The 14,045-nt window shown below is 36.5% G+C and overlaps 1 protein-coding gene across 2 annotated transcripts in view; it reads right to left on the bottom strand.

Annotated features, from left to right (window-relative positions):
- Positions 1-1,951: 1,951 nt before the first annotated feature.
- LOC101901020 (aquaporin AQPcic) overlaps positions 1,952-14,045 on the bottom strand; it is a 52,762-nt gene continuing 40,668 nt past the window's right edge. For both annotated transcript variants that reach the window (XM_005182943.4, XM_011294002.3), the window contains exons 2-3: positions 2,483-3,047; positions 1,952-2,418 (exon numbers count right to left, since the gene is read on the bottom strand). In XM_005182943.4, the coding sequence (XP_005183000.1) occupies positions 2,206-2,418; positions 2,483-3,047 (778 nt within the window). In that variant the 3' untranslated portion in view covers positions 1,952-2,205. The remainder of the gene's footprint in view (positions 2,419-2,482; positions 3,048-14,045) is intronic.

Genomic DNA, 14,045 nt, shown 5'->3' with positions numbered 1-14,045 from the left:
AGCTATATCTGAACCGATCTTCACCAAATTTGACATACTAGCTTCTAGACTCAATTCGGTCGTAAGTGCCAAATTCCATCACATTTGGACAAATATTTTGTGTACAATAAAAAGTAAATCGGATGAAGTTACATACATATATCCAAATCTGAACCGATTTCAATAAAATTTGGCAAATGTATTTCTGACCTGTATTTGATACATTTCCCCAAATATGATTGTTACAGAGTGCATATTAATTATGCGGAGGACAAAAATAACAAATCGGATGAACAATATATATGGGAGCTTTAGCTATATCTGAACCGATTTCGGTCAAATTTGGCATACTTATTTTAAGGCCTAATTTGGTTGTATGTGCAAAATTCAAAACTATTCGGGCTGATATTACACGTTTGGTGCACAATAAAAAGCAAATCGAACGAAGATATATATGGGAGCTATATCTATATTTTGACCGATTATCGCTCTCTATTTCAATAGGGTTCGTCCTTGGGCCAAACAAATGATTTGTGCAAAATTTTATCTGGATAGGGCAATAAATGCGAACTGTACTTTGCTTACAAAAATACATAGACAGACGGACAACGGACGGACATGCATAAATCGACTCAGAATGCAGAATGCATGCAATATGCAGATCATCAAAAGGAACTATGGGTCTATCTCTATAATACCCTAACCACATTGTGGTGTAGGGTATAAAAATGTAAAAATTATGGCGTTTGACTTTTTTGCAGTGTTTTTTATCTCACCCTGTATATGGAACGTCACACACATTTTAACATTTTCTAATCTATCAGTAATCCAAACCTGGCACGTCGCAATATTTTTACCATATTGGTGTTGCAAATAACATGTGAACAATATACCAAATTATTAATATTGGCCTATTCCTTCGAAATGTACACCATAGAGGGTCAACAGTTTGAATTCTCTTAACAGAAGTCAAAATATATTTAGGCAATCGAACATTGACTGAGGATATACATCTGTCGGCAAAACCGACTGATTCTTTTTAACTGGTTTTTCTAAGGGCAATTCACACAGACTAAGTTGTAATTTTTTCAGCTTTAAGGAGTCCTTTCCCCATTTCCTAACCCTTTTTATCCCAAATATTTTACAGGGTTGCCCACATTCGACGGACCTTTGGGCCCATTCCAATCGACGACGCATGACCGCAGGCAACATTCTTTGCGTCAATTGAATTTTGTACGGGAACAAATGCAAATCAATGCGAATAATCCGTTGTAAAGTGGACCGAGCCATGCCCAACTGCAGAGAACGGCGTTTTTGGGTTGTTCTTGGGGACCTCTCAACACTGGCTCGTACGGTAGCGATATTCTCGGCCGATCGCCTTGGTCGACTTTTATATGGCCTCTTCGGATTAGAAAGAGCCATACCAGTCGAAAATTTTTCGTATAAATGCATAATGGTGTTCCTAGAAGGCGCACTTCTCACATTTTTTTTCACAATTGACTTCTTCTGTTGAATGTAAATTTCAACTATTTCAGAGCGCTCGCGTGGCGTGTATTGGTTCATGGTAAAAATCTGCTTGGACTGACGCTTCAAACGCGGTATGTCATTAAGCGATGTGACATCTCTGTCAAAAGTTATGGCGTTGCCAGATGGGTCCGTCGAATATGGGCAACCCTGTTTAAAAATAATGCGATCATAATGTGTTTTCCATTTAACTAAGAGAATATAATTAAAAAACTTTTCTGCAACATATTTTTTTTAAAAATTAATTTATTATTAAAATTCAACAAATGTAAATGCATTTACAAATAAAAAAATTCTTGTCAATTTCTCCGCGTGTGCCTTCAACACAACACATTCGAGGATACGTTTTTTTAAAAAAATATTTTATTCAAAGTTAATTGACTCTAAAAAAAAAGAAACGGAGGCACTTGATTTTTTTGTTTTAAATTTAACTTAATATAAATATTTATGTGTATGTTTGTGTGTCCATTTGATCTAAACTAAACAGAATAGCTTGAACTTTTATTACTCGGTAATAGAAGACAAATTTTACGAAAAAAGAAGGGGGAGAAAATAAATTCTATATTTGGTGTTAACATCCGCTTAAATGATATAACTTAGACGACAATCTTGTATCATATGGCAAAATGGCATTCTTTTTGGGGAAATTCTTCGTAGAATTGCCCTAAGAAGTCCTGATGAGCAATGGAGGGAGCAATGGATTTATGACAAGGGTACATCCTCCAAGTTGCGCAACTTGTGGTGGACGGCTTCTTCTTTGACTTCACGTCTGAACACAATCTTGTAGCCGAAGGCAGCAATGACGGCAGCCGACATGGGACCAACCCAGTATACCCAGTGCATGGTGAAGTTGTTGTGCCACAAGGCGGGGCCAAAGGAACGGGCGGGGTTCATGCTGGCACCGGTGAAGGGACCCTATGGGAGGAATAGACCAATGAGTTATGTTGAAAAATCCCGGGGAAAAATCCGCAATACTTACAGCAGTGATGGCCAAACAGGCAATGGCCAAACCGAAACGAATTGGTACGGAATCATGGAATTTGGCATTGCGAGGATCCCAGACACCACAGCAAACCAAAATCAAAATGGCGGTAATAATGAATTCAATAATGCAACCCTGGCCGGCAGTGATCTCGGGATGAGGCAAAGTTACACACAAACCAGTCGAGGGGGTATTGATGACACTGTCGGGCAACACAACCTTCAACAGACCATAACCAATGAAACCGCCCAACATTTGACCACAGAAATAGACAATGGCCATGGGTGCCGAAATCATTTCATAAACATAGGCAGCAATGGTAACGGTTGGATTCAAATGTGAACCGGATACACAACCGAAACATTGAATTACGACCATGACAACCAGACCGAAATTCAAACACATTTGCAAATGGTTGTTGTGGAAAACGTCGGTGCTGACACAACCCATACAGCCTAAAAAGACCAGCATGGCAGTGCCCAAGAGTTCGGCCAGGAAGACACAGATTTTATCCAAAGTATCAGTCTTCATTTTTAGTTTTTCCGCTAATTTGTTGCAGCAACTGGAAGAACGGAGAAGAAAGGAAATGAAAATTATTAATAAATTCATTTAAATAATAAATTGTTTAATGCAGGACTTTTCAAGGAGTCATTCTATAGTTATTATAGAATTAATTAATTAATTATTTAACCCTTATATTTTTGTAAATTAACATTAACTCAAAAAATATATCTGCAAATAGATATACCTCCAGATATCAAGAAATTTTTTAAAACCTTAAATTCTAAGACTGTTCTACAAGCCCCAATTACCTCCCAGCAGACCACATGCCATTAGGTCTTTGAGATCTACAAATTTCCATTCACAAACAACCCCCCCCCCCCCCCCCCCCCCCCGATATCTCAAGCACTCATATATCAACAAATTTCAAAGTTCATCAAACATGGGCGATAGCACATGTCAATCGCCAAGGTGCTTATCTGAGAACTACCTCCTCCAGTAATTTCGCCCATATTTACTTAACAATCATTAATTACCCGATGGCTTCCTTGAGATTCATAAACTTCGTCTGTTTTTATTGTTTGCCTTCAATAAATATTTGAATAATATCTGAGTCAATATTTGGAATCGATCAATCGATTCTACTCATACGACGAAGCGCCTTCGCCATACGATTATCTAATCGCTTCGGTTGATGATTATTTTCAAAAATATTCTATTTGACATTGCTAGGAAAGAGGGAAGGAGGAGGGGGTTGCAGTTTGGGGCCACATGTCGTCGATAATTGAATAAGGTTGCTTTGTTGACAAATTCAATATTTGTGTTGCAAAATGTTGCAACAAATTGTTTGTTTGCAAGGTGGTTGGATCGATCATTGACTGTAATGAAAGAGAAAGAGAGGCAGAAAAGTGGAAGAGGTCAACATTTAAGAGAGAGATGAAAAGTTAAGCTCGTCTGTAGAGGGAACAACCGATATGATTTCAAAAGTAATTTTACCCTCCACCATAGTATGGAGGTTATATAAACTTTGTCATTCCATTTGTAACACCTCGAAATACACATTTTAGACCCCACAAAGCACAAAATTCTATGTCGATTTAGCGATGTCCGTCCGTCTGTGGGAATCACTCTAGCTTCCGAACGAAGTAAATTAGATTCATAAAATTTTACTCAAATGTATGTTATGTCTGCAGGACTTTTGGTATTGAAAATGGGCCATGTAGGTCCACCTTTTGGTATAGCCCACATATAACGGTACTTTCCGATATTCGACATTTTGATGATTTTAGCGACATTATTCACCGGAATTGTTTCAAATTTAGTATTTGAAGTCCATAATGGATACTACAGCCTAAGACAGAAAATTGTCTGTGAGGTCCCCGTCTTCGTAGAGCCCCCATATAGCGGTACCTCCCGATATTCGGTATTTTAATGATTTTATGGACATTTTTTCACCAGAATTGTTTCAAATTTGGTATTTGAAATTCGTAATGAATACTACAACCTATGACAGAAAATTGTCTGTGCAGGTTTACGTCTTCGTAGAGCCCCCATATAACGGTACTTTGATGATATTAGAGACATTATTCACCGGAATTGTTTCAAATTTGGTATTTGAAGTTCGTAATAATTACTACAGCCTAAAACAGAAAATTGCCTGTGCAGGTCCACGTCTTCGTAGAGCCCCCATATAACGGTACCTCCCGATATTCGGTATTTTAATGATTTTAGCGAGATTTTTTGCCGGAATTATTTCAAATTTGGTATTTGAAGTTCGTAATGGCTACTACAGCCTAGACAGAAAATTTTCTGTGCAGGTCCACGTCTTTGTATAGTCCCCATATAACGGTACCTCTCGATATTTTGTATTTTGGTCATTTTACCGGAATTGTTTCAAATTTGGTATTTAAAGTTCGTAATGGATACTACAGCCTGGGACAGAAAATTGTCTGAGCAGGCCCACGTCTTAGTATAGCCCCAATATTTATTTTAGATACCTTATTCACCTATTTTTTTCGTATTTGAATATGAATTAGTTTCGTATTTGAATATGACAAAAGTTGCCTATGCAGGTCCACGTCGTCGTATGGAACCTAATATAACGGCTACATTCTGTATTTTTAAGATTTTAACAGAATATTTAACGGATTTTATTTTTTTTGAAAATTGCCAAAATCGTTTCAAATGGTGGAGAGTATTCAAAGGTCGGCCTGGCCAAACTTACAGCTTTTTTACTTGCGGTAGTACTCTCTACTCGAATTCAAGCCGTCATTTCGGAAGTCTATTAAAACCAGGAAGCCTTGTGCAGATCCTTTAGGTTCAAAAGACGACGCAAAGGCTTTCCAGAGACAGAAGATAGGCAGAAGACCTTTTACCTACTCTTTAGGATCGGAAGATCTTATATGGGACTTTGTAGGGGCCTTCCATGCTCAGAAGGCATTGCAAAAGTCGTTTTGAGACCAAATGATCTCTGAAATCTCCTAGAAGCAGAACAACTTCTAAAGGTCTTCAATAAACTTAAACGGTCTTCTGGGACCAATATCCTTCGTTTAAGATCTTCAGAATTAGGTCCGAGATTTTCTAGAAGCACACTTTAAGGGTATTAATACCCAGTAAGGATACTCCGTGCCAGAAAGCGTTTTTAGGGTCTCCAATACGCAGACAGGTCTTTAACGAACCTTCCAGTGGCGAAGTCCTAAGAAAGTTCAATAGAACTTCAAAAGGTATGAAGACCTTGTAGAGGTCTTCGCAAATATGTTCTGGGATCGTAAGAACTTGAAAAGGTTTACTAGGGACAGAGAACCTTGCAATGGTCTTCAAAGGTCAAAAGACGTTTTATAGGTCTTCTAAGAGCAGGAAACTTAAGAGTCAGTAGACCTCGTTTATTATTAGAAGACCTCTAAAGTGTCTCTTATGTTCACTGGAATACATTTTTTTAAGGATTCCAAAGACATTGTATACGTCTTCTTCGACCAGATCACTTTTTTCTCTGAACTGGACCGGTATGTACTTTATGGCTACTCCGACGAACTCTTTGAGGTGTTACAAACAGAATGGCGAATTTAATATACCCCCTTAGTATGGAGAAGGGTATATAAATTACAAGCAGTTTTGCGCGTGTAGCGAAACCACAACGCTTCTTTCATTCTTATCAGATGCAATTGAACAATGATTGCAAAACGATTGCCCCACATTTGTGGCTGTTGTTATTGTTGTCGTTCTTCTTATTCTTTTTTACATTATTTAAACAATTTATTATCTACTTGTTGTCCATTAAAGTGCGTATGGCGAACGTATAGTTTTCCACAATTCTTATTGTTGTCTTTTTTTAAAGTCTGTGATTTCATTTAACTTTTACTCGGAATGTTGACGCACTTCAGGCGAATGAGTGAGTGCGTATGTATGTTTCTTTATCAATATTGACATTCTGCCAACATTCCACTTAAAGAATTGTATCGCGGGGACTTCATCAATCAATTTTGCATGTTACTTCGTTTATTGTGCCCTGGATTTCTTTGGCGTTGTTGTGGACAACTAGAACTAGAACTCCTCTACCGATGACAGTCTATGGGGAATGCCATTGATGATCGGATAGTTGACAAAGATATATTATTTACAGTCAATAATAGTTCAATAATTGACAATTTTCAATTGAACTTCGCTTTCATGTCGATGATATTCAATCAATTTTCTTGCTGGATTTTTCTTCGGTCAATGGCATTTGCGAAGGATGATAGTCGGAGATATTCAATGACTCAGAACAAAGTTTGTAATCTGAATATTAAACCAAGGTAAATGGAGACTAGAAATGTCTGATCCTGGAAAATTAGCATCACGTGAATTCAAGTATATCACTACAATAGCAGTCCAAAAATTGAAAGAGAGAGAGAGAGAGAGAGACAGAAAGATATTAAGTTTATGTGAGAATAATGTTCCCTTGTTAACCATCGGCTGACGGAGACATAAAGTTAGGGTTTTTTATACCCTCCACCATACATATTAAGGAGGGTACATTAAGTTCGTCATTCCGTTTGTAGCTTATCGAAATAATAATTTTAGGCATAACAAAAGATATATATTCTTGATTCCAATACGATTTAGCCATTGTCTGTACGTCCGTCTGCCCGTCTGTTGTAATAACGCTAGAGTCAAAACGAATAAAGATAGGAAGCTAAAATTTTGCACAGATCAGTCTATTGTCTCCAGGCAGGTCAAGTTCGAAGATGGGCTATATCGGTCCATGAAATCGTATAGCCTCCAACAACCGTATCCACATTTTTTAATGGAATTGTCTTAAACTAAACACAAGGAGTTCCTTGCAAGTACTTTACTTCCTGAAAGAGAATTTTCTATACAGGTCCACGATATCGTATAGTCCCCATACAACGGTACCCCCCGATATTCGGTATTTTAATGATTTTATCCACATTTTCCGATGGAATTGTTTGAAAATCCACATAAAGATTTCTTTCTGAGTACTTCATCCTCTGGAAGATTATTGTCTATATAGGTACACGGTATCCTATATCCCCAATATTACGGTACCACCCTATATTCGGTATTTTGATGATTTTAGCAACATTTTTCTATGGATGTCTAAAAATCCATACTAGAAGTTCTTTCAATCTGTTTTACCCCCTGGAAGAGTATTGTCTATATAGGTCCACGATATCGTATAGCTCACATACAACGGTGCCCCTCGATATTTGACGATTTTAGGGGCGTTATTCACCGGAGTTGTTTTAAATTTCCTATGTCCTATTTTGTCCTATGACAAAAAATTGCTTATGCAGGTCCACGTCTCCGTATAGCCCCCATATAACAGTACCTTCCAATATTGGTTATTTTGATGATTTTAGCGTCATTTTTCACTGGAATTGGGTTCCCACAGTCTTCGACAGAAAATTGTCTATGCGGGTCCAGGCCTACATTATTCACCGGATATTTTCATGTTTTGTATTTCAAAATTGTAATGGCTTATGATAAAATTTGCATATGCAGGTCCACGTCTTCGTATAGACCCCAATAAAACGGCTATATTCGGTATTGTTAAGATTGTAACAGAATTTTTTGCGAATGCTATTTTTATACCCTCCACCTTGGAAAGGAGGGTACATTAACTTTGTCATTCCGTTTGTAACATCCCTAAATATTCGTCTTAGACCCCATAAAGTATATATATTCATAATCAGCATTTAGTCGATTTAACGATGTCCGTCTGTCTGTCCGTCTGTCTGTCTTTTGAAATCACGATGCAACCCACATTATTTTACGTAGAGCACCAAAATTTAGCAGAGCAATTTGCATTGTGTCTAGGATAGTTGATATTGAAAATGAGATATATCGGTATTTGTAAGTCATAAAGGATCCCTGAGCGTGTGGCAAATCATTGCATGTATAGGTCCACGTTGTGGTATAGCCCCCATATAACGGTACCTCCTTATATTCGGTAATTTGATGATTTTTGCCATATTTTTCACAGATTTGTCTGAAATTTGGTATTTGGTCATAATGGGTTCCAGCTCCGGTGGCGAAACATTGCTGGTATGGGTCCATGATTTGGTATAGCCCCCATATAACGGTACCTGCCGATATTCGGTATTTTGATGGTTTTTTCCACATTTTTTCACTGATTTGTCTAAAAATTTGAATTTGTGGGTCATAATGGGTCCTAGTTCGTGTGGCGAAACATTGTAATAATAGGTCCACGTTTTGGTGTAGCCCCCATATAACGATATTCGGCATTTTAATGGTTTTTGCCACATATCTTCTAATGTTTCTTTTGCCCTAAGGTGGAGGGTATTAAAAGTTTGGCCCGGCCGAACTTAATGTTTTTATACTTGTTTTTTTTTTTTTAATTTTCAAATTCGTTCCAAATGGTGGAAGTTATTCAAAGTTCGGCCCGGCCGAACTTACTGATTTTTTACTTGTTATAACTCAACGATGCATAGACGGACACCGATGGTCATCCTAGCAACAAAACATCCTATTTTCCTAAAAATATTCGAACAGGAAAAATATATTTAATTTAAAAACAAACTGCTATAAAAAAACAAAAGTAAATCGTTCAATTTAATTCATTCCTAATTTTATTTTAATTTCAGTGTGTACTTTTGCAAGGAGCTGTATAAGATCAACACATTTATATATATTACAAAGCCAAAAATTGTATAAACCTCTCAAAATTTTGCAATACCGCCTTACATTATCTTATACAGAGGAAATGACGCAGAATTATTTAATTCTGTTGGATCATCATTAGCTCAGCCCAGAAGCTCTTATTAATATACTGACACATATTTTATTTAATATAATTATAAAATGAAATGATTTCTTATCGCTTAAATTTGTTGACTGGTGGATGAGTTTTGTTTACTGAAGAAACTTTTAATTTTTTTGTCTCTGTTATCATTTTAATACACCAATGGAAAAATTATGATTTAACAGGAGAGAGAGAGAGAGAGAGAGAGAGAAAGAGAGAGGCATGTAAGATAAGGCATTTCACAAAAAAATGGATTGAGAATTTTTTTTCAGAGCAACATCGCTGCAAAAATTGGTTTACTACTTGATTCTTGTTGGACGTAATGTAAAAATCTCATTTCTAAAAGCTTTAGACCTTCAAACCCTATAAAGACATCTATCCATCGGAGAACCTAAAATTCCTTCTATGAGTAGTAGAGAATTCTATTTATAGAAGACATTGTGTATCCTCCATTCCAAAGTAAGGGAATAATGATTTTTCTTTCAATTTTCTAACTCCTGGAAGAAGTGTACATCGAATTTTATTTTCTCTAAGAGTTTAAATATTGAAAATACGTAATAACGGTTCAAGTTATGGTAGTTTCTATTTACCAAATTTAATTTTAATTGTCAATAGAAATCCCGCAAAAAAAACTTGGAAATTTTATGAGCCGAAGACCTGGAGTTAATGTTACTAAATTTGGAACAATTGTGGTTTTGGGTGAACGGATGGAGCTGGGAATTAAAATTGTTGCTTGAAATTTGAAAACTTGAAATCTGAAATTTGGTCTTTAAGGTCACTGTTAGAGTGTAGGGTTGAGATTCGGAGATGGTTTTTAACAAAGTACTAATACGTAAGAAAAGTACTAAATATGGTGCCTGGAAAAGGAATAGATTTGGAAAACTACAATTTGGTACTGGGGTCACTTTTTGAGTGGTGGGTTTAATATAAGAAAGTAGATTTGGATAAACGCACTAAAAAGTTTGAAAAATACTAAATGATACTACATTTGGTATTTGGGGATATGATAGAGAAGAATTCTAAGTTTAAAATGAGGTTCGCTGTAGGGATGTACCCTCCACCTTGGTAAGGAGGGTATATTAACTTAGTCATTCCGTTTGTAACATCCTTAAATATTCGTCCCCATAAAGTACATATATTCATAATCAGCATAAAATTCTAAATCGATTTAACGATGCAGACGGACATCGTCTGTCTGTCTGTTGAGGAGAGCAATTTGTATTGTGTCTAGGAGGGTTGGTATTGAAAATGAGATACATTAGGTACAAGAAGTATATTTAGGAAATTATCTTGATATCAGAAGGTCACGATTTTGGAACTATGTATTAAATGTACAAACCATACTAAATGGCACCAAAATTTGGCTGAACGGAAGGAGCTCGAAATTTGAAATGTTGTAGGTGGAGTTAAGATTTAAAGGTGGTTTTAGAAATATGTACTAAAAAGTACGACTTTTTGTGAGGTTGTGTTGAAAATAACAAAAAATAACCATTGGTATTAAATTTGGTATTTGGAAAAAGTATAGAGCTGGAAATCTGAAATTTGGAATGAGCATTCCCACTTTGTTCAAATTTTCAAATGCTTTGTAAAAAATGTAAAAAGAACATATGCGGATAAAATTTAATTTTTTTAATAATTATAGGGAAATCCAGAAGATTCTAAAAGCAGATCTAATAATGGGGGTATCTTTATATACAGGTTGAGATTTAACCAATTTCAGACTGCTGTAATGTCTAAGCCACTAGACCGACAACTGTTAAAATTATTCCAGTGGCAGCTCATTATATTGTTTACATGCGAACAAAAGCGTATTGCTGAGAATTTTCCGGAAAAAAGGTTATTCGTGATGGAATTCAGGCGTGATAGTGTGATTTCTTTATATTTGGCTGGAAAACCACAAGTGGCTATCGTTAGAGCACTCCAGCATTTAAATGTGAATGGATCTTTTGTGGCTTGTACCACCGCTCGTTACCGTGATGCTGGTAGCGTAGTCCTACGTCAAGGAAGTGGACGGAAGAAAACAGCAACATCAGCAAAAATGGTTCGAAAAATAAAGAAGCGACTTGATCGAAACCCGCGTCGCAGTGACCGAAAAATGGCCAGTGAGCTAAACATATCGTAATATTCCATTCGGAAAATATTGAAAAATGAGCTCGGGGTAAAGCCATTGAAATTTCAAAAAGTGCAAGAACTTACATCGCAACAAAAAGAAAATAGACTCAAAAGAGCTAAAGAGTTGCTTCGCTTGGCCGAAGTGGTGAAGTGCCGAATTTGGTTTTCTTCGACGAGAAAACATTCGTTGTCCAGCAGTTTGTAAACAAACAAAATTATCGTGTTTACTTGCCAAAGAGGTCAGCTGAAAATGTGAAACTTCGGTTGGCCACCAGAACTCAAGCGCCGGCGCCAACCATGGTGATGGTGTGCGCCGCCATAACAGCCGATGTTCGCTGTCTGCTCGTATTAATCGACCGTGGCATCACAATAAATGCCGAATATTATCTCGAAAATATTCTGGAGGGTGTATTAAAGCTTGGGCACGCAAATATTTTGGCCACAGACCTTGGACATTCCAACAGGACTCACCACCATCGCACTCAGCACGCTCCACCCAAGAATGGTTACAAAATGAGGTTTTTCGCTTCATTTCCAGCGCACAATGGCCGCCAAAATCTCCGGATACCAATCCGTTGGACTATTGTGTCCGGAGTATTTTGGAAAGCAAGGTTGGCACTAAAAAATACCTAAGTGTCGATCACCTCAAGCAAGCGCTTCGCCGGGAATAGGCCAGAGCAACATTCAATAAAATTAAAAAAATATATATTTAAGTTATGGCGTTTGACTTTGTGGCAGTTTTTTATCTCACCCTGTATTTCAAGAAATGTGGGAGAGAGAGAGAGAGAGTTATTTAGGTTACTTTGTGATGTAAACTCTAAGCTCTACTTTTATAATCTGCCGGATCTTCATTGTAATTTTGCAGAGGGTTATCTACAAAAAATTTCACACATGACAACTTTTCAATAGCTATTTTGCATTTTTCAGTTCTACAATGTAACATAAGACCTAAGCATAGCATTAGCCAATCGACCACATTTCCAACACATAGTAAGTGGCTTGTAACCACAACAAAAATACATTCATATTTATATTTATTGTGGTTACTGAATGCGGAATCTGTCAGGTATTTAAAATATTTACACTGCAATGGAAGTTGTCAAATATTCGTTGGAAATAGGAAATATTTGGTAAAATTTAAAATTACTTTTAGATTTTTGTACTCTTCTCCGCATATTGAGACCTTTTATGGTCTTTACGGTAATGGTGTTTTTATTTAATGGCAATTTTCATCTTTCACTGGAATACCTGGAAGAACACCTTCTCAAACGGAGAGAAACAGGCTCAATATTGTAAAAGTAATGGTGTTTTTATTTAATGGCAATTTTCATCTTTCACTGGAATATGAAAAGCATTTGTTACATTTGAGGTAAGAATTATTGATATTTGCCATCAGTGAATTATTTTGAAGTCAGGACAGCTGGGATACAAAATATCACACGTTGGCAAAACCCCACAGAGAACAGAACATCCCGCTTAAATATTATTAATAGCTTATACATTTATTTCTGAATCGACGTTATACTTCCTTATAAAATCCAATTCCTAATATAAGTATTGAGTGTTCTTTAACCACTGTGCATCATTAGCTTTATTCACTTCATTTGATGTCTGATCACTTGAACTAAAATTAACCACATATTAAACTCGGTGTGGTTTATGTGGGAAAACAGTTTGTCAGCCAATGGAAACAGGTGAAATTTAATAGCATCTCTGTAGGCTTTTGTAATTAAATACCTTGGGGAGAACTACTGATGACGTACTTGACAAGGTCATTTGTATGGGGGGGGGGAAAAACTTAATGATGCATTTATTTGTTAATATTTTATTAAGTGTGCAAATTATTGATACGACAAAGCAAACAATTAAAAGCTACTGACTTTATGTAGCGGTACTGGCAAATCTGCACACGATAACTCTCAAAGGTAGTAGTTAGTTAGTTAGTCCATATTTGGTACATCGTAATATTATCGTCAAACTCAGATCGAGTTCGGAGATAGGCAACATCGGGCAACTCCTCCTCCACCACAAAAGTTCAACATTTTAAAACAAAATATGTTTCCTTATAGAACAAGAAAGGATAATCCAATATCTCAATTTTTTATAACACAAGATCTGGTGTGAAGATGCGATATATCGGTCCACTCCTTCTGGGACTTCCCCCGCAACGGGTCAAATTTCGAATAATCAAAACGCTAATAATTGCGAAGTAATCATTGCCTTCAAATTTCACACATCTCAATATTTTAAATAACGCAAGATGTGGTGTGAAGATCACAAAAAGGTCACAATTTTAAATATTTATATTTCTCGGAGATTATTTTAAAAACAGATAATGAAGTTTCAAAAAAGTATTATTTAAGAGCTTTACAGTGATAGCTCTGAAGGTTCATTGACGATATTCTTTAAAAGCTGCGCGTTGATAGGTTTAAAGGTTTTTTAAAAAATAATCTTTAAAAATTGCATGTTAATCATCGTAAAGGGAATTAAAAATATTTTTTATTTAAATACACCTTGGGCATCTGGAAGCCCTTAAAAATTAGACTTGAAAAACAGCCAATGATGATCCTAAAGGTCTTTAAAAAAATCCACGCTAATGGAGTCTATCAAACATCAGGTTTGAGGGTCCTAAACAGCTGGGTAAAATATTCTTAGGCCTGAAGAAACTTAAAAAATTACCTTTAA

This window comes from Musca domestica, unplaced genomic scaffold, assembly GCF_030504385.1.
Source record: "Musca domestica strain aabys unplaced genomic scaffold, Musca_domestica.polishedcontigs.V.1.1 102, whole genome shotgun sequence".
In the NCBI taxonomy this organism is placed as follows: domain Eukaryota; kingdom Metazoa; phylum Arthropoda; class Insecta; order Diptera; family Muscidae; genus Musca; species Musca domestica.
This window is presented reverse-complemented; position numbering and strand designations above follow the sequence as displayed.